We start from the raw sequence: 26708 nt of genomic DNA on the forward strand, positions 1-26708 counted from the left end.
TTTCACTCTTGTTTAAATTTTTATTATCATAGTTAGTAGTAATAAGCCAATGGAAATAAGATAACGAAGGGAAAAGCTCCGGATAAATAACTTCTTCCTTATGAATTAAAACACACGCGGACACCTGTGTCAGTTACCACCGCCCCACATCCTGTCCTGCTGTACAAATAGTTACACAAAACAGTCCACAGAACAATGTGAGCAGCTGATAACCCTGAGCTGGGCAAAGAGCCCCAGTTGTGTGAAGTCTCAGGCTGATCTCGGTCTAGATGACCAGCTTCTCCACACTCAGCGTACTTGTGGTTTCATCCTCTTCGTTTGACCCAAAATATCCCGGAAGGTCCAGCATCCCCTGCTCTGCCTCAGTGAGGCCGAAGGATGTGTTGTCGTAGTAGGCGAACTCCGGGTGGGCGGGGAAGCTCTGGCACTTGTCTTTCCGACCCTGAGAAGGGCTCAGAGGACTGACCCTCTGGTAGCTATCTCTGGGGGCCGGGGAGGAAGGCCGCTTCCTTGAGACATTCCTGTGGCTGGGGGACGGTCCCCTCCGAGCCCGGTGAGGCTCCGTCCTCTCACCTCCGGCCACGAACCCTGCCTGGCGATCCCCCAGGTCTGGTTTCCTCGTGGGCTGCCCCAGGGTGTGGGGTTTAGGGAACGGGCTTAAGGGACCACTGGTGCCACCTGCCCCTGGACAATGGTCCCGTTTCTCCGGAAGCAGGGCAGCGCCTCGACTCGGCGGCCGGACTCGCTCTCCCGCCTGGTCCCACGTCCGGCTCCTGCAGCTGTAGGCGGGGGCTTGCCGGGGGGTCAGGGTGGACAGGCTCCGCTCCCGGAACGGTCGGGCCTGCCTGGCCTCGTGGAAGCTTGCCGTCCTCCGGAAATGGGACCCCCGGGGGTGGCTCCGCATCTGCGACTTGCGGAGGAGGCTCTGGCTGGGGCTGACGGCGCAGCTGGCCGGCGAGAGCGGGTGGTCCAGCCGGGAGGGGGGCCGGTCCCCGGCGCCGACCGCGGGCGGCTGCTCCAGGAACGGGGATTTGAGGCGGAACTTGCCGGCCGCGGCTTCTTCGGGGCTCTCGGAGCCTCCGGGGGGCGCGGCGACGGCGGCGTCGATGGCGGTGTCCGTCAGGGGGCTCTGGGACACGTGGTACACCTTGGTGGTCTCCGTCAGGCCTTTCTTCTTCATCTCCTTCAACTGCTGCTGGGCCAGGCGGTAGCTGAACAGGGGCGGGATGATCTTCTGGGCGTTGGACTGGAAGCTCTCGCTGCCCGAGGTCTCGTCGTCGGGGGGCGCCGGCACGCTCCGCCGGTAGGTCAGAGGGATGCCCTGGTCCCCGGGGCTCCCCGCCGGCCCGTCGCCCGCATCTGAGAAGCTGCCACGGGGCTCGCTCAGCTCGCAGATGTTCTCCTCGTCCGAGTTCTTCCGGCAGCCGGGCGCGTGCAGGGAGTTGTGGCGGACTGGGGTGCTGCACTTGGGGGCGCGGCCCAGCTTCCGCCACAGCGTGATGAGCACGGTGGCCACGATGATGAACAAGCACAGGGATATCCCAGTGACCGTCACGATGTTGTTGGACTTCACGGGAGCCTGGGGCTGGAAAGGAGACGGAGTGGATGGCTGGAAAGCTACAAAAAAAAAAAAAAAAAAAAAAAAAAGGAAGAACGAATGCATTCTCTAGTATCGTTTTCTCTGCCTGGGTCTAAGGTCTCTGAGTGGCTTGCTCTAATTACGTAGCGATTAAAGAAGGAAGGAAAATAAACAAGGACTGGGATTTCTGGTCTTACATATATTTCTGCAGGCAGGCTTTTAAGCCAAGCTGAAAAACAGAGACTGGTAGAAGCGAGGTGAGCAGGTGAGCCACCATAAAGGTGACTCCTTGGCTCACTGGCTCTTGCTGACACTTGTCCCCAATTTTCTACACAGAAGCCTCATGAGGAACGTTTCAAGGTAAAAAATCAAGGTTTTTCACTTAAGGGAAACATGGGATATCTATAATTAAATGTACCTTTGAGATGCACCTCAGAAAATTTCTGCCAAGTGCAACACTTGGAATGCAAAACAATTTAGGAAGGTTGTAGCTAAATTTGCACATCTCAAGAGAAATTAATAGGTGAAAATAAGTCTTTTGGCAATATACTACAGCTCACTTTTCCCTCCCAATGTCCAGGAACTGCCTTTCCTAAGTGTTGAAGCCTCTGCTTTCTCACTCTTGCTTTCTCGGCTGTTCACTCCCCTTCCTACCTTCCACGTGGCATTGATTTTTCTTCTTCTTCCCTGCTCTCTCAAACTGGTGTGTCTCACAGTCATCAAAATGTTTCACCAAGACTCAGACGCCACCTTGGGCCTCAGCCTGTAGTACCCGGGAACCCTAGACCACCCAATGCCACCAGGCCTCACTTCTCTTTCCTCCTTGGTCACTGTTCACCATTCAAGCCCTTCCAGTCACCTGTCCTGTATCTCTTTTTCCCATAGTCTTATCCTCACCAGTTCCGTGCCTCACCTCCATCCTCCCAACTGCGTCCCTTTCCCCTTTCCACTGCACCCTATAGGACACCTATAACCAAACTCCTCACGATCCAGAAACTTTCCACAAAACACTGTTTGTCTCCTTGCCTGACCTGAGGACAGGCCATCCCTCAGGGCACAGCCTCCCCGGCCCACTCTTGGGTGGAAGCTTTATTAGAAGCAGAGCCAGAAGCAGGGCGTGTTCCTCAGCCTCCTCATTCCTGGCTGCCATCTCAACCAACGCTTTTACCTCCGTGTAAAAGTTCTAATCTTCTGACACCCACGCCATCCACCCAGACCACCCTCTACCCCTTCCTCAACTCTGTCATCTCCCCACCTCAGGGCAGCCATCAGTTACTAGCACCTGGGTCCAGTCTTCCTCACCATCCCATAGCTGGGACCATTCATTGTCCTCCCAAGCTGCCATACCTTCCCATTGTCTGCAGCTGCTCCTCTTTTGAAACCTTAAAACTTCACAGCCCACTTTCCGGCTGTATCCTCCCCTCTCGCTCACTCATTATTCATACAACGGTTACTCAACCTCGCTGCAACATCTGATTCTCCAACCCCTCCATTTTCTCTCCATCCGCCAGCCACCTTCTGCCCTCACTTCTCTCCCTACACCCATGATCCATCGCTTAAATCCTTCTCCTGCCAATCATCTCAACTCTCTGACCTCTAACACTGAGCTGTATCCCTTCCCCTTCTCAGAAGCAAAAGTCTGCTCCTAGAAAAATCCAGACACGTGGATTATCAGCTGCTGCACCCAGGCCCCTGAGCCCTGGTGGAGAAAATAATGCACCCATGCAGGCCAGAACCTTTGTGTACTGATGGCGCCCAAACTTGACTGCCCACAAATCCTTCCGCGGGTTCCTAAGCAACTCTCTCTTCCATCCCCTACAATAGTGCTTCAAAGTTTTACCACTAATCCTCTTCCTCAGCTGTCTGCTAGATCTCAAAAGTTAGAAGCTATCAAGCAAGTACCCCCCCACCAGCTTCTTCTGCCATCCTCTCCTCCCCCATAAACTCAGCAACAGCCACAACTCCATTTCCCTCTTTCTCTAGGGAACTAGTGGGAGAAGCGTCTTCCCATAAAGACGAGCCCACCAGGTGCTCTATAGGCCACCCTTCTCCAGGGGGATCATCCCTCTGTACCTATTATCTCCAGCTTCTCCTCCGTGCAGCTCCACAGAAACATGTTCAAGCTCTTCGCACTTTACAAAGATCTTTCTAGACTACTGCCACAGCCATAGCTTGCTCCTTGTCTTCCCAGCTGAACGTACAGAAAGAAGGGTCCACATGTGCTGACTCCTCGTCACCTCTGGCTCCTGCAACCTGCCCCCAGGCTTCCAGTGAAGCAGCTCCTATGGAGGTCATTAACCATCTAATAGTCAAATGCAAAGGAGATCCGTACTGATATTCCTTGAGCTTTGCAGCATTGGCTACTGTCTGACCCTTCCTGTGATTGTTTCTCTTCTTGGTTTCAACAATCATCTAATTCGGAGAGAAGAACATGGACTTTGGAGCCAGGGAGAGCTAGATCCCATCCTGGTTCCACTAGCTCTGCTCTCTCCATCGACGTCCCACTGACACTTCCACCTCCACGCGCCCAGGACTCATCACCTTCCCCCAGAACCCGCGCCTCCTCTGATACATCTGGTCTCACGGGAACGGTGCTGCTGTCCTGCGGCTGGCAGTGCTAAGATCCTAGGTCTCACCCGCGACACTCCCCCCTCCACACTCGCCACATCCAGACTCGCTGAATCCTTCTCTCCTCTGCATCCCCACTGCCAGGGCTTCCTTCTCCCCCTGGGTCACTGAAAAACTCTTCACAGGCCTCACTGCTGCCACTCCTGCCCCTTCTGATTTGTACTCCACACTACAGGCAAGAGATCCCTCTACAACACAGGTCCAGTCTTCAAGGGCCCTCGGGATCTGGCCCCTGCCTACCTGTTCAGTCTCATTTTGTGCCTTTTTTTTTTTCTTTTGGCCACGCTGTGCGGCTTGTGGGATCTTAGTTCCCGGACCAGGGATTGAACCCGGGCCCTCGGCAGTGAGAGTGCAGAGTCCTAACCACTGGACCGCCAGGGAAGTCCCCTGTCCAGCCTCATTTCTCTCACTCCCTCCTGACACTCTATCCTGCAGCCACATCAAACTCTTGCCAGGTTCCCTGGGTTTCATAGCATGCCGTCGTCTTCCAAGCTTTCATCCATTGCTCCATTTGCTAAAATTCCCTTTCTCACCTAGTTCACCAGGTGACGCCTATTCAGCTCTCAATCTTCAGCTCAAATATCACCTCCTCCAGGAACAGAGGTGTTCCCAGCATGGATTGTCACAAGCTTCCGTAGCAAGCTGTGGATACCTTTCTATTGCACTGTATGCTACGCCTGCTTCTGTGTCTGCTGAGCTACTGTATCATAAGCCCCTTCCAGAGACATGGCTTATCTATATACTCCCAACTCCAGTCAATAACTGGCATAGAGTTGGTACTCAATTAATGTCATATTCATTAATAGATTCATTATTAAAAAGGTAATAGCAAAATGATCAACACCCCATCAGATGGAACGTGGGTGCAATGGCAATTGGATCCTCCCACTCTTCGTGGTGAACAAGATAGACCAAATTAACATAGAACTACTTCACTCAGACATTGGCGTAAAAACATCCTTTCAAAGCCAAGCAAAACTCTAGACTCTCAACCAAGTGAAAATAGTTGAATGATGAAAGACTTGTTCCCTGACTGATCATGTCTTCGTCTGCAGTGGCTGCTCCGTCAGTGGGTAGCAGCACTGCAAATGTACACAGGGACCTCTTAGCTGTTACATTTGACTCTGGCTGGAACCCTTCAAAACCGCAGCTGGAGAAAAGCCCCAAAGCTGCTGACCTCACCCATCTCTGCCTCATCTTGTCTTCCCTCTTTTCCTTGAAGTGAAGGAGACTTCCTGACGCTAAGCAGCCTGCAAACAGACCTTTACATTTCCAAGGAGTGGAAAACAGGCTGAACTGGAAAAAGAGAACAGTTGGAAGAAATGATCATTTTTATCCACACAAGCGTTTGTTTACCTGAGGACCACTTATAGTAGAAGTAGGGGTGCCTGTAGCACTTACCCTTTCTGCTCATTTATAATGTACACATTTCCAGTTCCCACCCAGGATTAAAGAGATTAAGATGCCAGAACATGAAATAATACCACACAGCCTCAAAAACTGATTGCTAATTCCAGGATGGTTTTAGAAAGCTAGACTGGCCTGTACGTAGAGGCAAAGTATTCAAGGTAGGTAGCTTAGTATGAGGTCAGATCTAGTCCCCTGCTTTCTAGCTTTATGGTCTTGGGCAGGTGACTTACCCTCTCTCTCTGCTGCAAAGTCCTCACCTGTATGTGTAGATAATGATGTACTGACCTCATATGTGCAAGGCACTTAGAAAAAATGCCGGGCAGCAGCAAGCTCGCAAGATCTGAGCCCAGCATAAGAATCCTTGCCTCGTAGAGTTATTGTGAGCTTTGAGTGAGATAATGTAATAAATGGTTGATATTGCTGTCCCTTCTAAAAGTGCAGTAGAAGCCAGGGGCAGTTGATTTTTAATTCATTCGAGTATTACAGAACTCTAGATGAAATATCTTAATACAACACGCCATCCCAGAATGGAGAGGAAGAAGTTATACACAAGGAAGGAGCTGTGGACAGTAAGGGGACTTATAAAGAAAAGGGCAGACGGAGAAGAGAGCCTTAGAGGACAGTGTGAGATACAACTGGAGAAAGAACAGATTCAGGGTGGGGCTCAGGGCTGATGAAAGAAGATGGTAGACTGGGGGCTGGGAGGAGAGCGTGGGTCTGAAGTTGTAATAGGAAAAATCACAGAAGAGAGAATGTCCTCAGGATGCTGGAATAAAGGGAACAAGGCCTACAGCACTGGCTGGAAAGAGGAGACAGCAAGAATTTTGTGAGGTCACAGGTGGGGATGCTGGTCAAGGTGTTGTCAGGTGCCAGTGGTTTTGGCTACAAGGTGCTCTGAGACCAAACACAGAAAAACACTTAACTCCTCCAGATCCCAAAGGGACAAGGAACCAGGGATGGTCTTCAAGCTGGAATTGGAGAGTGGAAGAAGTCAGGACTGGACAGAAGGACTTCACCTAAGGGTCAGGACCACAGCAAAGGCTGGTCAACTAAATGGGGAGCTGGCTGTGTCTCAGAAGGGGGGACGGTGTGTGGGAAGAGCAAGGATTCTCTTTTTACTGTAACCTGTGGCAAATGAATGGGATTCAGCTCCGTAAGCTGCAGCCAACCCAACTGAGTGACCTGAGCATCACACCATAGACCACCCACATCAAATACTCACTGAGCACCTCCTAGTGGGGGTCATTTCAAGACGCTCAGAGGATGAAGGAAGGGCCAGCCCCCAGGTGATGGCAAGATGAACTTCCCCACCTTCTCCTCCTGGGCGGGGTGGGGGGGGGGGAAGAATAAACACAGAGCCCTTCAGGGGATAAGATAGGGTGCCTTGCCCCATTTTGGACAAATAATGTCCATTTTGGTTCCCTGGGGTTTCTCGGAGATGAGGAGGAGAAAAACTCTTTTTTTAATGTTTTCCCACAATTTCTGGGGGGAGAAGTAAAGGAGGGAGAAACAACAACAACAAATATCGGGAAGAAGTCATCATCCCTCCCGTTTTTTGTATTCTTAAACATGATTCCGTATGTCTGAATCTTTCATTTACACCGATGTCCCTGTCATTGCCCCCATCTTCGACGGGGTTAAGTCCCCTGTCATCTCCCTGGCAAGACACCCCCAGTCGCAGACACGCTGAAGGGCACAGAGTCTGTACGGCCAGAAGCAGCAGCGACAGAGCGTCGGGCCCACTCCTGAACTTCAGGCTGGCGACTGCCAGGCAGGTCTGGGTTCGACAGTCCCTCTGGGAAGAGGCTTGCGAGGGAGGGGGGATACGTACCCGCACAGTCCTCCAGGGAACACGGGGAGCTCTCCGAGGACAGTCCAGGGCAGCCAGGTCGGGAGGGGGAGGAGGTCAGGCACAGGCGGCGACGCTCTCTGACACCGTCCCCGCACGAGGCACTGCACTGGCTCCACGGCTGCCACAGTCCCCAGGTTTCTGCAGGGACATCGGCCAGGCTTTTAACGCTATAGCTCGCTTGAGAGTCAGAATTTAACTGCACCCACATGAAGCAGCAAAACTCAAATCTCAGGCTTTGACAAGTCAGTAAAGAAGAACATTCCCAAAGAAGTGGAAGGCTGGAATGTTGCTGCTCCCCCTACAACCAAGGAAAGCCGTATAATCTACAAAACATCAACCTTTCTAGAACGCTTCAGAGAGCTAAGGCCACAGGACAACCGAATGGCCTGAATTAGAAGGACGGACAGACTCCTCCAAGGAAAGCCAGGATGCAAACATTGCTTCCTGGGGCAGATGCCAGGCCTCATACAAGCTGGTGAGAAATCATCTAAGGATATGATGAACCGCCAGAAGCCTGGTGTGGGCTAGCATGAGAATACAGAACCCCTGGGAGCCACGCTACCCAACTGGGAATTTGTACCCACTTGCAGGCTCTTCTCCACGGATCTCACCAGATGTCCACAAGGAGGACTGAGGGCAGGCACAAGACCAGGGAGAGCCTCCCTCATGGTGGAGGCCAAGGAGGGGAGGAGAAGCATTGTGGGAAAGACACAAACCTCACCCAGATCCTCCTCCCCGTCTGCTCTATCAACAAAAGCCCCAACCACTGCGGACAGGGCAGAAAACCCTGTCACTCTATGAGCAGCAGCTGAAACCTAGTGCTGCCAAGGAATGGAAAAAGAAGAAAATCTTTCACCCCTAGAGAGGAGGAGAAAAGACCCTGGGCCCACACTAATAGAGAGCTTCTACCACCGGCAAGGGGCAGGATCATTACAAAGCCCCATCCCTGAGACTCAGAGGCAGAGCACTTGCCTAAGACAAAGGCTGAACCAGAACAAGATGTTCTCCCACTCCCATCACCTAACACCCACCCTGCTCCAGGCTAGCAATTACCAAGTATCAAATAACAAGAGTCTACTGCTGGGGGAGAGGCACGAGTGACAAGGAAAAGCCTTTCTGATATGCAGGCTCGAGCCTAAAGTTGAGGGTGCAACAGAAGTATGGAGAAAACCCTCTGGCAACCCAATTCCTACCCTAAACACAAAGCAACATTAGAAAATTTTGAACTTGATCGTGCACTGAGGATAGCCATAGCAACAGCAAAAACTCAAACACAGCTCAATTCCTTATTATAGTGACCCAATCTCCACACTAAAGTCCTAGCATAAATAGGGTATGCCAATTTCCAGGCATAAATGCTATTTATCAGTGTCTACAGTTCTAAGGAAATGTCCAACTTTCAACCAAAAATTATGAGACATACAAAGAAGCAAGAAAAAAACAATAAAATATCCAAGTAATTAAGATAACCAGACTCAGATGTGACCCAGACATTTGAACTATCAGAGAGAGAGATTAACTATGATTAATATGTTAAAGTTTTAGTGGGAAATGTGAATAAGATGCATGAACAGATGGAAATTTTCATCAGAGAATTGTAAACTAAAAAGAGTTCATCGGAATGCTAGAAATTAACAGCATGGCAACAGAGATGAAGAATGCCTTCTAGAGGCTCATCAACAGACTCAACATAGCTGAGGAAAGAAACAGTGAAACTGAATATATATGGACAGAAATCACTCAAACTGAGACACAAAGAGAGAGAGAAAAAAAGAGTGAATAAAACAGAATACCCAAGAGCTGTGGGACAATATCAAATAGTCTGTCATACATATGACTAGAATCCCAGAAGAAAAAGAGACTAATGTACAAGAATTCTCCAAAATTAATGAAAGACACCAAACTACATCCAAGATGCTCAGAAAACATGAAGCAGTATAAACACAAAAAAGCAAACAAACAAAAAAGTTAAACACACTACACTCAAACTGTTAAAAACTAAAAACAAATAGAAAACTTTGAAGGCTGTGGTGGGAGAGAGGGGGCAAGGTGGAATTACATCACATACAGAAGAATAAAAATCTGAATTATAACACACTTCTCATCATGCAAGCCAGAGATAATGGAGTGACATCTCTAGAGTACTGAAGAAAAAAATCACCAACCCCAAATTCCATATCCAGTGAAAATATCTTTCAAAAATGAAGGAAAAATAAAGACTTTTTCAGATGAATGAAAATTAACAGAATTAATTACCAACAGCCCTTCACTATAAAAAATGTTCAAAGAAAATCCTTCAAGCAGAAGGAATGTGATACCAGGCAAACTTGCATCAATATAAAGAAATGAAGTGTGCTAGAATTAGCATTTATAGAGGTAAAGATAAAATTTACTTCTTATTTTTAAATGTTCTAAAATATAATTGATGATCTAAAGCAAAACAGTAGCAATGTATTATGTGTTTATACCATATATAAAGTAAAATGTATAACAATCATTCAAAGAATGGGAGAAATGAATTGGAATTGTACTGTTATAAGGTCTTTACACTGTACGTGAAGCAAGATGTTAACTGAAGGTAGACTGAGAGTAATTAAAAATGTACACTGTAAACTCTAGGACAACCACTAATAAATATTTTAAGGTATAAATAATAAACCAATAGTGTGGTTAAAGTAATTAATAAAAAATAGTCAACTAATCCAAAAGAAGGCAGACAAAAAGAGGAAAAAGAAACAAAGAACAGATGGAAAAAATATAAAACTACCAAGATGGTAGATCTTAATCTAACCATACAATGATTACACTAAATATAAATAATCTAAACACCAATTAGAAGACAGAGTTTGTGAGACAGGATAAAAAAGCATGACCCCACTATATGCTGTTTAGAAGAAACTCACTTTAAATATAAATACATAAAACCGTTAAAAGTAAAAAGGTGGGAGAAGTTATACCTTGTAAACATTAATCAAAAGAAAACTAGAGTGGCTTTATTAATATCAGACAAAGCAGACTGCAGAACAAGGAGTATTACCAGAGATAAAGAGGGATGTTACATAATGACCAAAGGGTCAATTCAGCCAGCAGCCTTAACAACCACAAATAGGGATGCAACTAACACCAGACCTTCAAAATACATACTACAAAACACTCCCAGAACAGTCATTACTGATTGACAAATGCAAACATCTCTTCCAAGCATATAAGTAATCACTGCCAGAGAGAATAATTGACTAATTCCCTACAAATAATTATCCTAAGTCCCTTCTCTGTGAGCACCCATCCAATCCCAAGACCTACCAGGTCATGCCCACACTAGGCACAAGATATCCTCTGCATAAAAGTCTCTCTTCATCGTTATGGACAAAACCTCACAATGCAGTCAAGGGTATACAAAGCACTACAAAAACATACGGAAAACATGCAGGGCAGTTACATTCTCAGGTGAGCCAAGTGGTGCAATCTTTGGAGTGAGTCATGGCATGTGACTTCTTTACAGCAATTAAAAGTCTCGGATTGTCACAAGAGTGGGAGCATTACAAACCAGTGTCCTGGACCAACATCAGCTGAGGTGTGGTAATTATGTTCCACCCAGAGGTCCAGCGGAACACAATGTTGGTTCCGTGCCTCCCAGATCACACTGTAGCTCCTCAAATGGCAGAACAACAAGCCAGCTTTGTCCTCAAGCTTCAGAGCTGCTCAGTCACTGAGCTCCCAGTGCTTGCAAAGCTTTGGGAATCTCATATTAAGTCTCTCTGAGCTGAAGTATTGTGATTTATTTTTGAAAAATCTACTGGGAATTCCACTACTGTGAAATCTAAATCGAAAAGTCAATACATAGTTTATCCTTCTCTTGTGCTCATATTTAAGACCACAAAAGGTAGAATTACAAAAGCTGAGCATCCTTTTTGTATTCTTTCTTAACTCTTCTTTTACTTTACAGAGACATTATTTAAATCCATAAAGTCATTTGTCAAACTAAAAACAAAAATTCCATTAGTGGGCACCAGGGGGACAAAAAAAATCAAAGTTTTGATAAAAGCATGAATCTTAATGTCAAAAATCTCACTTTGAAATGTGCTTTTTTCCTTTGAAAGTAAAATTATGGCTGGCAGGATCATCAACAATTTAAAAAATAAACATTTAAACTAAGTTTTAGGTTCTTTTACTGCTAAACCAAATTAATCGAACAGAAAACAAGGGAAATCACTCAAATAAAGCAATGAACAGATTTAATCAGCCAAAATTTTAAAAATGTCTTAAATACCTCTATTTGTTCCCTGAAGATTTCTGTTAATAACACTGAGGAAAATACTTGGCAAAACGGGAACTCATTGCCTAGCTATAGTTCACATGTTACAAATGAAGAGTAAGATGACCACTATTCTAAACAGTCTTACTTCATGAATGAAAGGCTGTTTTGTTTTGTCCTGTTTATGTGTCCATACATGCACTCCCACTACGTAACAAACCTGTTTGACCAGGATAAATGCCTTTCAGGCCACTCTAGAGGATATTAATTCTGAATGAGCAAAATGTGTCTGGAATAACAAAAGGGAGATTTGTTTCCACTCCCAAGAATATTTGAAGGAATACAGAGTATGAAATATTCACATCTGCAAGATAGTTCACTCAAGAGACTAAAGTAACTAAACAAAACATCCTTAGAAGAAAATTCTATTAAAAAAATAATAAAGTTATTATAAAATATACAAAAGAAAGAAAGAAAATTCTATAGACATGAGTAAGTAGCTAAAAGCAGCAGTGGGAACAAAGGCACTTGGATAAGCAGTTCAGGTTTTCTGTGCCCCGCACAGGCTCATTCATATTAGACCAATCATGCTTATGCCTGGGCCAGTGGGTCACATGTCTTTCAGGAGGGGTGGGAAGCACAAGATGAACCAATGACATGAGGAGGAAAATACTGGAACTTTTTCGATCTAAAAGTTTCATATTGTTTAATATCTAGATTGATAGATGATTATATGGGAGCCAGTATGGAATAGTGGGAATAGCAACAGCTCAAGCCAGTCTAACCACCAGCAGTGGGTAAGCCACAAACCTTGGAAAAGTTACTTAACCTTTCCGTGCCTCATTTCTTCACCTATAAAATTGACAGTACAATAAGCCTAACTCATAGGGTTATTATAAGGATTAAATGGGTTAATATTCATAAAGCACTTAGAGCAGTTCTTGGTGCAAAGTAATCACTATATAAATGTTATTATGTCAGAAAGTCACATACAGTATGTCAGCTATTCTAAAAAAAAAAAAAAAAAAAAAAAAAAAATCCCAAAGGAAGAACAGGAGTTACACCAGGTGGAAGGGTTTACTGGTTCATTCACTTTCAGAGAACTGTAGAGTATTAAACCACCTAAGGGCCTGCTTATATTAAATTATATTTTCTAGTTTTAGGTAAAACTAAGTGGACAAATGGCTTATAAAGATTCTGGCAAAGAATTAAAGATGATACAATAATTAAGCACCTGCAAATAAGCAGCAAATGACAGGATGACAGTACTCCTATTCTTGGTAAAAAGCTCTTGTTCAGTCACACTGTGAAGGAAAAACAAGACCATCTAATCAGAGAAACAAGAAGATGGCCAACAAATTTAAATTATCAAGAAAACTATGCGTTAAATATATACAATTTTTACTTGTCAAAAAAACTAAGTAGGGTTTCCCTGGTGGCGCAGTGGTTGAGGGTCTGCCTGCCAATGCGGGGGACACGGGTTCGAGCCCTGGTCTGGGAGGATCCCACGTGCCGCGGAGCAACTGGGCCCGTGAGCCACAATTGCTGAGCCTGCGCGTCTGCAGCCTGTGCCCCGCAACGGGAGGGGCCGCGATAGTGAGAGGCCCGCGCACCGCGATGAAGAGTAACCCCCGCTTGCCGCAACTAGAGAAAACCCTCGCACGAAACAAAGACCCAACACAGCTTAATAAATAAATAAATAAATAAAGTAGCTATTAATTAAAAAAAAAAAAAACTAAGTAAAAAAAATTGTGACTATGAATGTATACCCTCTGTCATTAATCCTCAACTTTGCCCTAAATATATATTTTGCACTGAGATACAGGGTCCATTATCCCTTATCTGACAACCTTGGGGCAGATGAGTTCAGAATTTAGAATTTCTCAATTTAGACTTTTGCATGTTATTACAGCGCCCGTGCCAGATATTACTAATACTCCCCTAGCAGCGTCCCATAATCACACACATTAACGCTTCTGCAGAGAAACACATAAACATTCACACTAAGTAGGATAAATGAAGGTCACAAATAATCATTTTTAACATCTTTTTGCTGTAAATCAGTATTTACGGTTTTAAGGTCCTAAGACATATTTGGAAAAAGAGACAAACATATCAAACCCTTTATTCCCCTTCCAAAAGGAACTAATGAGAAATTCATTGTGAGTTGGTGGGTCACACCTCATGGTAGGTTCAATGGGGTTCCTGAATGATGCCATTTGGCAAAAAAAAAAAAAAAAAAAAGTCTTTACTGGTGAGAGCTGTCAATTTAAATGGAAAATGAAAAGAACTCGATTTAGTTATAAACTTTTATACTAAAAACACAAAGGCACTGAGTTTCCCACCGCTAGCATCAATTTCACTGATCAACCAAACAGAGTCCCTGTTGGGCGGCCACACAGAGAAGCTGGGGTCTCCAGGAATGTTTAGCCCCTCGAGGTACTGCTTCCAGCCCTACTGCCAGGTCGTGTCTCGTTGCTGCAGTCCTCAGCCTAGACACAGAGCATCACTCCCTGTTCTGCCCCTTCCCAGGGAGAACCAACACAAAGACCTCCTGCTCCCAAGGTCTTTCACCACGTGGCCCGAATTCCTTTACTCCCCTTGGTTTGTTTCCACTAAATTCAGTCAATTAGAATTTTTTTTCCCTCTAAGCAATAAATTCTTTTGAAACGGCAAGCGTATCTTGAATGATTAGTTTCACATAATTGTTCTTCCACTGATACCTAGCTGAGACATCAGAGTGCAATCTTCACTTTAATAGACATGTACTGAGTACCTGTTAATGTGGCAGGTGTACAAAGCGGGCCAAATAAGGATCATAAATAGCTTCCTGGCAGCCCAAGTCGGCTTCCGCTGCCCAGTGAGCTTCTCCAATCTGGGGGCGGGGTGGAGGAGGGGAGAAACGTGGGGAGAAAGACCCTGAACAAGCAATGACAGAAGTGATAAATGCCATGAAAGAGGAACTAAGGATGCCCGGCCAGCGTGCAGCGGGGAGTTTACCTAGTCTGGGGTTGAGGAAGAGTCACCAGGAGGAGACTTGGGGGACGGGTTAATGCTAACCAAGCGAAGGCGGGAGGAGCGTTGCCCAGTCTCCAGCCCACCCGTGGATGCCCATCCTCATAAGAGTGAGCTGTCAAGTGAGGTGACTGACAAGTTTTCAGCAAGGGAATAGCCTCAGCTGACCTGAATTTTCAACAGTCCCTCTCCGGCTGCCTTGAGAGAATGAAGTGGATGGAGGGAGGGAACCAATTAGGGGTCTATTGCAAGAGTCCAGGTGGGAGATGATGGATGCCTAAACCAAGCGGTATCAGTGGAAATGGAGAGAAGTGCAGAGATTGAGACAGAGATTTTTTGAAGAGACAAAATCCACAGGACCTAGTGATTTATTCATAGGAAGTGAAGAAGAGGAAGGCTCCTGGGTTTGGGGTTTGAACAATGAGATGGGGTGGAGTCCTGTACTGAGGAGCAGGCTTAGGGGGTGGGATGATGAGTCCGGTTCCAGATATGCTGCTTTTGAGGCGCCCGGGAGACATCTGGGGGGTGACAGCTATTCAGCACTTGGATGCAGGGGAGAGATACCAGTATGGAGTCAACAGCATCAGGACAGTAATCACCTAGCGAGTGTGTGAAGAATGAAAAATGCTGAGGTTCTAGGATAGGATGCCGAAGTCCAAGCCTTAAGGGATGCGATGGGGTCATGGAACCAGCCGGCAAAGGAGACCTGGAAGGAACAGCCAGGGAGGTAGGAGGTAAACAAGGCGAGTGTAACGTCACAGAATCAAGGTCAACCAAGATACGGACTGGAAAGCACCCCCAGGGTTTGGGACCCGGAAGTCATTCGCTGGCTGCTTTAGTGAGAGCATTTGCAGGGGAGGGGTATGGGTTTGGAGTGGGTTGAAAAGTGAATGGGGGTGAGGAAATAAACCCCAAAGTACAGGTGGCTTTTTCAGGAACCGGGGCTATAAAAGGAAGACGCGAGAAAGAGGTTGTGCTCTGGGGGAGAACCAGGGGATGAGGGGTGATTTTGTTTCGTTTTTAGATGAGACAATTAAGTACATTTCGAAGTTGATGGGAATGAACCAGTAAAGAAGGGACAGTTAGAGACGGAGGAGAGAGGGGAATAATGATTAACAGAAGGTTCCTGATAGAGCAGAGGGGCTGGGACCCACAGGGGAGGGGAGGGTTGACCTTGGGCTGGAGGAATGACACTGCTTCCCTGGGGACAGCAAAGGAGGGGGAGAGGACGGGATGGCTGCCTGCAGGCTTACGGATATTTTGGTGGGAGGGTGACGGAGCTCGCACCTGATGGCTTCCAGCTGCTCTGTGTGGCAGGAGCCCAGTCAGCTCAGAGGGTTAGGCAGGGGCGGGGGTGAGGTCCGAGGAGAGCAGAAGAGGGCCGAGAGAGCTGCTGTGCAGGGCAGGAGCACAGTGAGTAGCACGGTGGGCCCAGGGAAGGGTGGAGGCCCGGCCTGCCCGGGTGCCGTGGGCGGCTGGCAGATGGCTGGATCCACGCAGAGCCGGGGGGCGGCTGGGTGGCTGCAATCAGAAGGACATCGGGGCAGAGGCGTTTAGGGTATTGGTCGGAGAGTGATTAAAGGGATGGGCCTCGGAATCTAGGCTGGAGAGAGAGGTAAGTGCAAGCAGGGAAGTGGCCAGTGGGTGGGGAGAGAGTCAAAGGAAAGGGACTTCTAAGGAGAAGGAGTGAGTGAATTTGGAGCAAGAAACACGTGGGGTACTGAAGCTGCTCAGAGGCTTGGGCCGTCAGGGAGCACAGGCTTAGCGGGGACGTAAATGAGAGCACGTGTAAGCGATCAGGACAATCTCTGCCAGATTAACCTCTTGCCAGGACCAGGCTTGCACCCAGGAAAAGGGAAAGAAACGCAAAGAGGAGCCTGGGGCATGGATGGAATTGTAATAACCCCACTTCTTTGTGATTAGGGAGGGCGTTATGCAAAGAATTCAAAATTTAAAGAAGTTTTCAGAAATCTTGCTTTGAACTCTCACTAAAGAGGCTTCGTTCTTATAATGAAGGAGGTAAGAGGAAAGAGACATGCTTGAGGACGTTCTAGAGGAAGTGAAAAGCTACTAAAGTACAATTTGGGATTTAGCTTTGAATTCTGATCATACCTGCCATGGATTTGCCATACGATGTAATAACAGAATTTTTAAATACATGTAAAAGAATGAAATTAGAACATTCTCTAACACCATACACAAAAATAAACTCAAAATGGATTAAAGACCTAAATGTAAGGCTGGATACTATAAAATTCTTAGAGGAAAGCATAGGTAGAACACCCTTTGACATAAATCGCAGCAATATCCTTTTGGATCCACCTCCTAGAGTAATGAAAATAAAAACAAAAATAAACAAAAGGTACCGAATTAAACTTAAAAGCTTTCGCACAGCAAAGGAAACCATAAACAAAACGAGAAAACAACCCACAGAATGGGAGAAAATATTTGCAAACGAAGTGACCAACTCCAAACTGTACAAACAGCTCATACAGCTCAATATCAAAACAAACAAGTCAATAAAAAATGGGCAGAAGATCTAAATAGAAATTTCCCAAAGAAGACATACAGATGGCCAAAAAAGCACAGGAAAAGATGCTCAACATCACTAATTATTAGAGAACAGCAAATCAAAACTACAACGAGTTATCACCTCACACTGGTCAGAATGGCCATCATCAAAAAGTCTACAAACAATAAAGGCTGAGAGGGTGTGGAGAAAAGGGAACCCTCTTGCACTGATGGTGGGAATGTAAATTGGTACAACCACTATGGAGAACAGTATGGAAGTTCCTTAAAAAACTAAAAACAGAGCTACTATATGATCCAGCAATCCCATTCCTGGGCATATATCCAGAGAAAACCATAATTCGAAAAGATACATGCACCCCAATGTTCATGACAGCACTATATACAGTAGCCAAGATATGGAAGCAGCCTAAATGTCCACTGACAGAGGAAGGGATAAAGAAGATGTGGTACATATATACAATGGAATATTATTCAGCCACAGAAAAGAATGAAGTAATGCCATTTGCAGCAACATGGATTATCACACTAAGTGAAGTAAGGCAGAGAAAGACAAATATCATATGATATCACTTTATATGCGGAATCTAAAAAATGATACAAACGAACTTATTTACAAAACAGAAACAGATTCACAGACTTCAAAAACAAATTTATGGTTACCAAAGGAGAAAGGTCGGGGTGGGGGAAGGATAAATTAGGAGTTTGGGATTAACATATACACTCTACTATAGATAAAATAGATAATCAACAAGGACCTACTGTATAGCACAGGGAACTCTACTCAGTATTCTGTAATAACCTATATGTGAAAAGAATCTGAAAAAAGAACGGATATATATATATATATATGTCTAACTGAATCATTTTGCTGTATACCTGAAACTAACACAATATTGTAAATCAACTATACTCCAATATAAAATAAAAATTAACAAACATAAAAAAAAAAATACAATGTAATAATAGCTGACGTTTATCACTGCTTCTTACCTGCCAGGCACTGTGCTAAGAACTGTACACACTGATTTCACTTAATTCTTACAACTCTCTGAGGTAGATACTCTTATTATCCCCACTTTATTGACGGGGAAACTAAGACCTGAGGCGGTTAGTTAGGAGTGAGCTGGGTATGCTTACCAGTACTCTTCGTTTTTCAGATAAGGATGCTAATGCCATTTGGGACATTATGAGGAGCGAACCATAAAAATGATGGTACAGTTCATAGAAAATCAAGTTCACCTAAATTCAAAATAATAATTTTGATTGCATGAAGGCACCAATTTGATAAAAAAAAAAAATTGCTTTAAAATCTCAATACCAACCTATATTTCTCTGAATTAGCATGCACTCCTTCTCCTTTGCGGAAAACTGGCTTCTGTTTGAAACGCCAAAGTCAAAGCAGTATTTATTCCTCCCCATGTCAAACAAAGTGCAGTTGAATACTGTCCTCCTTTCTCCCAAGGTCAGGGTGTGTTCAGCCAGCCGAATGGTCCTTTCCCCAGGGCGTCTGGGCGCTTCCTTGAAGACAGCGATCACCCCTTGGACAAAGACACATGGCGGGGGCAGCACCCTCACCTCCACCCCGGACTCACACGTGAGCTCTGGCGCCATCACCAGCGCGTATCCAAACTTCTGGGCCAGGTCAATGGGGCCTGTGGACGTAATGACCGAGTCTCGGCCAAGCAGCTTCAGCACCACGGTGACATAGGCTTCCGGCCCCACAGGTGCACAGCCAAACTCAACCCACTGGCCTTGAGCGAGTTCTGCCCTCTTGCTAGCCCTTATCTCCAGCGGCTGGCCCTGACTCATTCTTGCCTCTGGAAGGCTGTTGGTGAAGATGACATCCACCAAGATGCCGGGCTTGTCCACGGGGAACAGGCACAGCGGCTGACTGGTAAAAAGACCCACCTGGAAGGTGCCTTCAGCCGCCTTGGATGTCCTGTTCAGGTCAACATGAAAGACAGGCCATTCCACCTTCAGAAAGGCGCTCCTCTCCCACCAGGGGACCGGAGGGCTGCTGTCTGTGGCTTCCGGAGTCATCGTGAACCAGTAGTCGCCGGCCTCCTTGAAGTAGAAGCACTCAAACTCGAGGGTCCCCTGGGATTGGTTGGTCAGGAGGTATTTGGTGGTAACAGTCTGATTGGTGTTGGCCTCCAACAGCAGGACAGAGACATTCCTCAGCGTCCCATTGGCACCATCCAAATACTGGAAATCCACAGACACTGTCCTGTTGCTTAGTGCTACATGGCCCGGTTCCCCAAGAAGGAGATATTCAGCTTCTCCAAGAACTGAAAGGAAATGGTCAGAGTGGGTTTTAAAAAGGAATATCTGAGCCAGCACTATTGGTGACATCGATGGAAACAGCGTTTCAGACACGGGAAAAGTCTAAACTGAGCCAAGGGTGATGCACAATGCTGCTGGCTGCTGACTGTTGACTCTGGGAGCTGCGCCCTGAGCTGCTTCCATTCTAAAGTGGCTCTGTTCCTTCATCTCCATTTCTCATGGTTTTGTTGAAAATAATGAATTAGTGATAAATACTCTGAATTCACAACAGTCAACAATGTAATACATCAGTGATGAAAACCTAATAAAGCAAGAGTAACAACTGACAAGTCTCATGATAAAAATCCAACACTTGACTTTTCTCATTTTAGGCATATTGTAGTGTTTAGGTATTTGGGGAAAATGGATTTACAGTGAAATGAGAGAAAGCCTGATTTAAATGATACAATACGCACTACTCTAGACTACTTAAAATGGGAGACCCTAAATATACAGTTGACCCTTGAACAACATGGGCTTGAACTGCACAGGTCCACTTACACACACACACATTTTTTTCAGTAGTAAGTACTACAGTACTAGACGATCTGTGGTTGGTTGAATCCGCAGATACACATAGCAGATATAAAGGAACGGCACATGCAGAGGGTTGACTATAAATTACACCTGTGCAGAAGATCAGAGCCTTTAACCCTTAAACCCCGTGTTGTCCAACGATTAACTGAACTTCTAAGTTACTGTTTTCTGACATTCAAGACAAGTGCTTGAGCATTTTCACCAGTAAAGGAAACAGTGCCTTTCCTTTGTATAAGGCAGAAATTTTTAGATGAATAAGAAATGTTGGCATTCTATCCTGCATGGGTTATTCAAGGGATAGGGTGAACATTTATGGAATAGCTAAGCTTGTTCTTAGCAATTTTAATGACATTACAGTAACTGCTATTGGCCTAGATAGGACAGATGACTACTGGCCCACAAGTATCACTCTGTTAGGATCAATTCTATCTTTTTTTAAAAAGAGACCCATCAGAGCAGCTGAAGTAAAGAGTGGGAAGAGCACAGACACACAAGAATCCCTGTTTCTATTTTGAACCCTATCCAAATACATATCAAAGGAGACAGAGTTTGGCAAATGCATCAATCAGCTGGCCTGTGACTAGGGTAAGAAACATTCTAGATTTAAGGAACTGCAGTGCCCTTTGGTTTGAAAAACAACATGTGTAAGTATGAATTTATGAGTCTTCTTATATATACATGATAATATAACATAATATTATACTAATATAATAATAATAATGTGTACATATCATATATGTCCAAAGGACAATATGTTGTCTGGGCTGGTAGTCTTTAAATATACTCAATCAGTGATTATTCGACGATTCACTTTGATGGACAGCAGAAACCAATACAACGTTGTAAATCAACTCTACTCCAATAAAAATTTTTAAAAAAGAAAAAAAATAGACTATTCAAAGATATAAAAAAATGATTATTAGAATCAGCACATGAAAATATTGGCACATAAAGGTTTTAATTAGCTCAGCACTTCACCCATTTCTTATTTAAGATGAGGTGAAATAAAATATATAAAACTTGGATAGACCTGAATGCTTAATCAGCACTTGCTTGAAAACCTTAATAGGATAAAGCTGTTTGGTTTTTTTTTTTTTTCATTTTAGTCAGTACAGAAATTGAGGGACACTCCCTTTTGGATGGAGACAACTCATCCAAAGGCAGCTGCTTTCGGTGCAGTTTGTGTGCTGGTTCAGAGTGGACCTGATACTTTTTTGTGAACGGGTGGCTGAAGAGCTTCCAGTACTCACAGTAGCCCAGGAAGGACTGCTGAGAACAAAGGACCGAGAACAAAGCTCATATTCATTTGAATCTGATGGGGCAGAATGGTTCTGCGATGCATTTTAAGAGTGAGAGGCACACCGCACTTAGTTAACTAATGAATTGTCAATGACAAGGGATACCGATGAGGCAGATCAGATTCTGCTTTGATGGGCAGCCTGTCGAAGAAAGAGACACACATGGCCCTTTGGAAATGGAGGAAACAGACGCAACGGACGGGTTCCAACAGCAGCAGAAAGGAGGTGTGTACTGAAGAGGGAACTTGCTGCTTTACTCAAACTCTTGTTTTTACAGGCAAGAATACACTCTCATTTAGAAAACTACAATTTGGTTGTACCACATCCTGACTACTACAGTACAGTTTTCTCCATTCTTTCATTTCCTCTCTCCCCATTCCTTTATTGTATTTAAAGGAACTGGTGTCTCAATATAAGCATGTTGCTTTAAAAAAGAAAAAACACTAACTGGTGATGGTATATTTTGATCAAAATCAAATGGAGAAGAAAAAAAAAATCCAGGTCTATGAAAATACCTCCTTTTCCAGTAGTAGCCTTTGTACTCAACTTGTATGCTCTATTTTATGGTCAATCAACTTTTATTTTTATATTGCAGTAAGATATTCTGCTCTCAACAATAACAAACGTTCTTGCAGACTGTTTAAATGGAAAATTTTGATGTCTTTATCATTATGAAACAAAGCAAGCTTTTATAATTTTTTGAATGAGGCTGTTACATATAGAGCAATCTATTTTTAAGTACGGATAAAGGACTTAAAAAGAAATGATCCCAGATTGCTTTTCTGCAAGTCAAGTGTCTTCTTGTTTAAATAAACTTCTTAAAAAATAAAAGACTGAGGGAGGAGATTCACTGGACAAAAGGAACAGTACACACTCTGGTCCATCCAACCGATATTACATGAGCCAGGATTCTCTGTCTCTTGGATGATAATTTCTTCATCAGTTTGAAAACAGTTTCCACTCTCATACCACCAACTGCTTAGATGTCTGAAATACTCGGAAATCATCAAAAGAAAAATGGTGGGTATTATATGCTTGAATCTACTGGTTCAGTAGTTGCATAAAACTCTCTGAGAAATGAATTTTTAGTTGAATCAAGATGAATGAAGAAAACTAACATTAAGCACCTACTATGTGCTCAGACATTCAGGTATTTCACATTCTTGAGTTTATCTTATCATCATAACAACCCTGTCAATATTGTTGCTGAAACAGAAAGAGATTTAGAAACTAGTCAAAGGCACACAGCTGGCAAGGATTGAAATTCAGATTTGCTCCAAAGGTATTACAGCAGCAAACTCTCTTGTCAAGTGAAATCTCATGTAGAACCCCAATATATAAAACATGACTTCCTGTGTATGTGAGTGAAGTTTAAACATATAATACTGAAATACTAGGAAATCAATCAAAGAGAACTGAGGGCAACATGCTTGTCTCCAATTTGTGAAATGAATGTATTTAAAGTGAAATTTGAATTAATAACGTAGAACCTTAAGAGAACCCAGGGTTGCAAGAATCACATTTATAAACCCTCCATTTATGTTTCTTCATTGGTACCCACAGCATAAGTACACACAACACTCACCATAGTCACAGAGCACCACCAACAATAGATTTGAAAAGTCTTTCAACATTTGTTTCATTCTGATCAGCAAAATCCCAGGTCTTTGGTCTCCTCATGTCCTTTCTCACATCCAAATGGTGAATTTTTCTTCAAAACACCTGAAATTAGAACTTCAAAAAAATGTTGGCTCTGTTCAGTGTGATTCATAAAATAGTAATCCTGAGATGACAAAACCATTCTAAGAAGTCAAACTGCCTAGTAATACTGAAAAGAAAACAGCAAGGACATTATTGTTCCTCCAGGGAAATGATCTGTAATTTACATGTCCTTTCCTTCCATTATAGCTCACCTGCTAAGAACTTTCAGGTCTGCCCAACACCAAGACTATCTCTGCAAAACACCACGTCTCTTACCTTTATAGCACATCCTTAAGTGGAGAGTTGGCTGTTCTCTGCTTAATTTCATCAAAGCTCCTCGCCAACCTGGATAATATTATATCTTCACATATTTATATGCTTGGCATAGTTAATATGCCAGTTAATCAACTGACTAAAATTTTGCGAAACTTTCATTTTGCATCGTGCTGTGTAGACCTGCCTTGCTTCCACAAATGGGTTTATTAACCCTGTCCTTCTTGCACAATTGGTGTGTTATCTGGATTGCTTCATTTCTTAATGCCTAGGAGCTATGTCAAAACTATCAAACCTTTAAAAAAAAAAAAAAGATACCCAGATTATTGCAATTAAATATGAACTCCAGGTGGTCCAGACTTCCCTTGGTTAGGGCACTCTAAAGAGAAAACAAGTAACAGCTATCATCTTTGTCAGCCTTCCAATACTTGTTGCTGCTGGCTGGCATGCATCAGGAGATGGATGATTTCATGCAGCAATCTTCCCAGACCACCTAGGAGGGCAGGGAAGACCTTGATGGCCTGTGGTTCAGAATGATTTGTGGGAAGAGGCACTTATTTTGATATAAACAAACTATTAGACAACAGAATAAGATGCGGGGCATTTAAGAGCCAGTATTTTTCATACGTGAGTCTAGGAAACTATACTAAACATAAACAAATATATATTTTCTTAATGTTTACATTCCCCTCCATTATGCAGTTAATCTATTTTTAATAAGTATATTATATTCCAAATATACGTATGTCACATCCCTTCGGATAAGACAGAAATTAAGGGAATTAAAGAGGACTGACTGAAATAATCAAAAATTCAATGGAAAGGAAATTGGTGTGTCTCTATTAGCTTTCTTTCTGTAGGAGTTGGTTGAGCAAAGGAAATGCTGTACTTCCTCAAAGAGAAGCAGAGATATGAAGTGTAATCATGCAGATGATTAAGGCTCCCACCCTCCCCAACAAAAAAAAAGAAAATTCAGTTTTGTTGGAATTAGGCATGGATTTGACCCAATCCTTTCCTTGAATATGAATTGGGAAACTTGACCAAAGACAGCAGGTGAGCGTCATTGTATCTCCCGGGCAAGTGTGGGCACTTAGGGCAATTAAAATGCTTCCTTTTAGTCACTGCTACTCAGTAATCAAAGTAAGGAGAAACAAGCTATCCCTGGCCCCCAAAAGTTGTACTGGCTTCTCCCAAATTGCTTGCTTCCCCATGACAACCATTTTTTAAAGAAGTTCTTAATCACAACTGATTTTGTGCTTATAACACATTTTCTTTCTTATGAAAAAGACTAGTAAAACAGAATAGTGTCATAATCTATATTTAGAGCTGGATGGACATGGAATTACAAGATAATCCAGGCTACCTGAAAATAGGCTGCTTTATTTTATAAGCCATAATATGGTTTACATAATATGGATTTTTTTTTTAATGCTCTCAAGCTTTTGAAAATAAATGCTGATTTTTTTTCACTAGCTCAACCACTAATTTGAAGATGTTAACAGAGCATCCCAGAATGGAATGGAATGCTGGGTGAAAAATCACTACGTTTTTGTTGTTGTTTTAAAGAAAATAGCATGTTTCTTTAATTTTTTTTAAACCTTGCTTGCTTATTTTCTTCCAACACGTGTTCCCAATACCACAACTGGCTACTTAAAATGTTTAGCTTGAGAAACATTTTGAGAAAATAGGAACTTAGGTATACTTTATACACATTTTAAAAAACTTCTATATAGCATTCACATCCATAAACGTTTATAGACAAATTCTAAGTGTATCAGCTAGAGGGTAGGAGGAAGTTGTGAATATTCTCAGTGGCTAAGGGCACCACGCTAAGCTCAGACCCCATGTTGTTGCTGAAATCAGCTGAGATACACGCTACTGTATCCCCTATAGTGTCTTCAGAGCTGCAGAAAAAGAAACTGAATTATGCTAAACTCCATGGGACCAATGATTTATGAAAGAATAAAAGGAAAAACAAAAAGAAGCAAAGTGATCTTGTCCCTTCTGACAAACATGCACACGCTCAAGTGTATATCTAATAGTAATATTTATTAGGAGGAAATCGCTAATTCCAACGCGGCTCGTGTAAACGGGCTGTATTTATATATTCGGGCCAATCGGCGAATATATGCCTGGTCCCACGGGTTGGATGCTGCTTCCCCACATCTACTCAGCTGTGCGCTCCCCACATCTACTCAGCTTTCTCCAGGCCTGCGAGTCAAGTTTACCCTTGGAAATCTAAGGCTGCCGGTGTCCCCAGCACAAAATCTCTTAAAATGAGGACCGTTTTGCAAGGCACATATCTCATACTGCTTGCATCCCAGTAAGGATTTCTTTATGGAAAGAAGCAAACCTGTTCTGAAACGCAGAGTATCCCAGAAGTTGTTCTTCAAGGGTCCCAACTATTCGGACTCAACACCCATCAATCCACCGTCAGCCTCAGACACTCGGCCACACCTGCGCCAGGAGAGCGCCGAGTTCAGGTTGAAGTCGGGACTCAGAGATGCCGAGACGACACTTTTTAACGCATGTCCCTGGGGGCTGAGCACCAAGGAGCGAGGGAAGGGGACCGGGTGCGTGGAGAGAACGGTCCCGTCCACCAGTGCTTTCCGGCGGCGGGGAGGGTGGGGCGGAAGGGTCCCGGGAGCCGCCGGGGACCCCGCGGCGCGAGCTCCCGCCGGGTCACTTCCGGAAGGCTCTTCTTACCTCTGGGACCGGCGGGCGAGGTGGCGAGGCAGGCGAGTGGCCTGGGGCGCGGTGAGGCAGCGCACCGAGCATCCCGCGTCCCGGGACTGCGCCCCCCGCCCGCCGCGCGCCGCGCGCCGCTCCCGCAGCCCCGCCCGGGCCCGCCCCCGACGGCGCGGGGAGGGCGGCACCCGGCGGGCGGGGGGGCCTCCGGGAGCCCGCGAGGGCCGCCCCGCCCGCTCTGGACAGCGCATCCTTCCCTGCCCGCGCCCGGCTGGCCCGCTACTGGACGGGAAACCCGGCAGGAAACGCGCGGCCGGGGAGGGCCCGCGGGGAGGGGACGCGGATGCCACCACGCACACCCACCGCCCGCAGGCGGGAGCCGGGTTTAAGGGCGAGCCGGCAGTCTCCCGGCATTTCCGATCCTATCACTTCTCCCCCCTCCGCCCCCGTGTCATTGTCTTCTGGGGGACCACGAGTCAGTCATGGAAGTGGTATAAGCTGTGGGCTGTAAACTTTGTTTCCCGAATGTCACTGAAGAGTTTCAAAAGAGAACAGTTCAGGTAAAGTGCATCTTCGTTTTTCTTTCTCAGGAGCCAGAAGTGGTTATTTAATTTAACA

At 44.9% G+C, this 26708-nt stretch overlaps 1 protein-coding gene across 6 annotated transcripts; it reads right to left on the reverse strand.

The window, feature by feature from the left end:
- THSD1 (thrombospondin type 1 domain containing 1) lies at window positions 1-26197 on the reverse strand. 6 transcript variants are annotated; one of them, XM_059903108.1, is made up of 6 exons: window positions 26109-26194; window positions 25756-25859; window positions 23014-23162; window positions 18594-19559; window positions 7449-7607; window positions 1-1617 (listed from the first exon to the last, which is right to left on the reverse strand). In XM_059903108.1, the coding sequence occupies exons 3-6, from the start codon at window positions 23069-23071 to the stop codon at window positions 266-268; spliced, it is 2535 nt and encodes an 844-aa protein (XP_059759091.1). In that variant the 5' UTR covers window positions 23072-23162; window positions 25756-25859; window positions 26109-26194; the 3' UTR covers window positions 1-265. The 6 variants fall into 6 exon arrangements, with proteins under 6 accessions (XP_059759091.1, XP_059759092.1, XP_059759093.1 ...); XM_059903109.1 differs by lacking the exon at window positions 25756-25859; XM_059903110.1 differs by lacking the exons at window positions 25756-25859; window positions 26109-26194 and adding an exon at window positions 23406-23469.
- Between the last annotated feature and the right edge of the window lie 511 nt (window positions 26198-26708).

This window comes from Balaenoptera ricei, chromosome 18, assembly GCF_028023285.1.
Source record: "Balaenoptera ricei isolate mBalRic1 chromosome 18, mBalRic1.hap2, whole genome shotgun sequence".
In the NCBI taxonomy this organism is placed as follows: Eukaryota; Metazoa; Chordata; class Mammalia; order Artiodactyla; family Balaenopteridae; genus Balaenoptera; species Balaenoptera ricei.

Coding starts and splice junctions, on each gene's coding strand:
- THSD1 (XM_059903107.1), bottom strand. CDS start 19,623: ATGTCACCAATAGTGCTGGCTCAGATATTCCTTTTTAAAACCCACTCT. Junction 7,608..18,593: donor GCTAATTCAGAGAAATATAG/GTTGGTATTGAG, acceptor ATGTCCCTGCAG/AAACCTGGGGACTGTGGCAG. Junction 1,618..7,448: donor TTCCCTGGAGGACTGTGCGG/GTACGTATCCCC, acceptor TTTTTTTTGTAG/CTTTCCAGCCATCCACTCCG.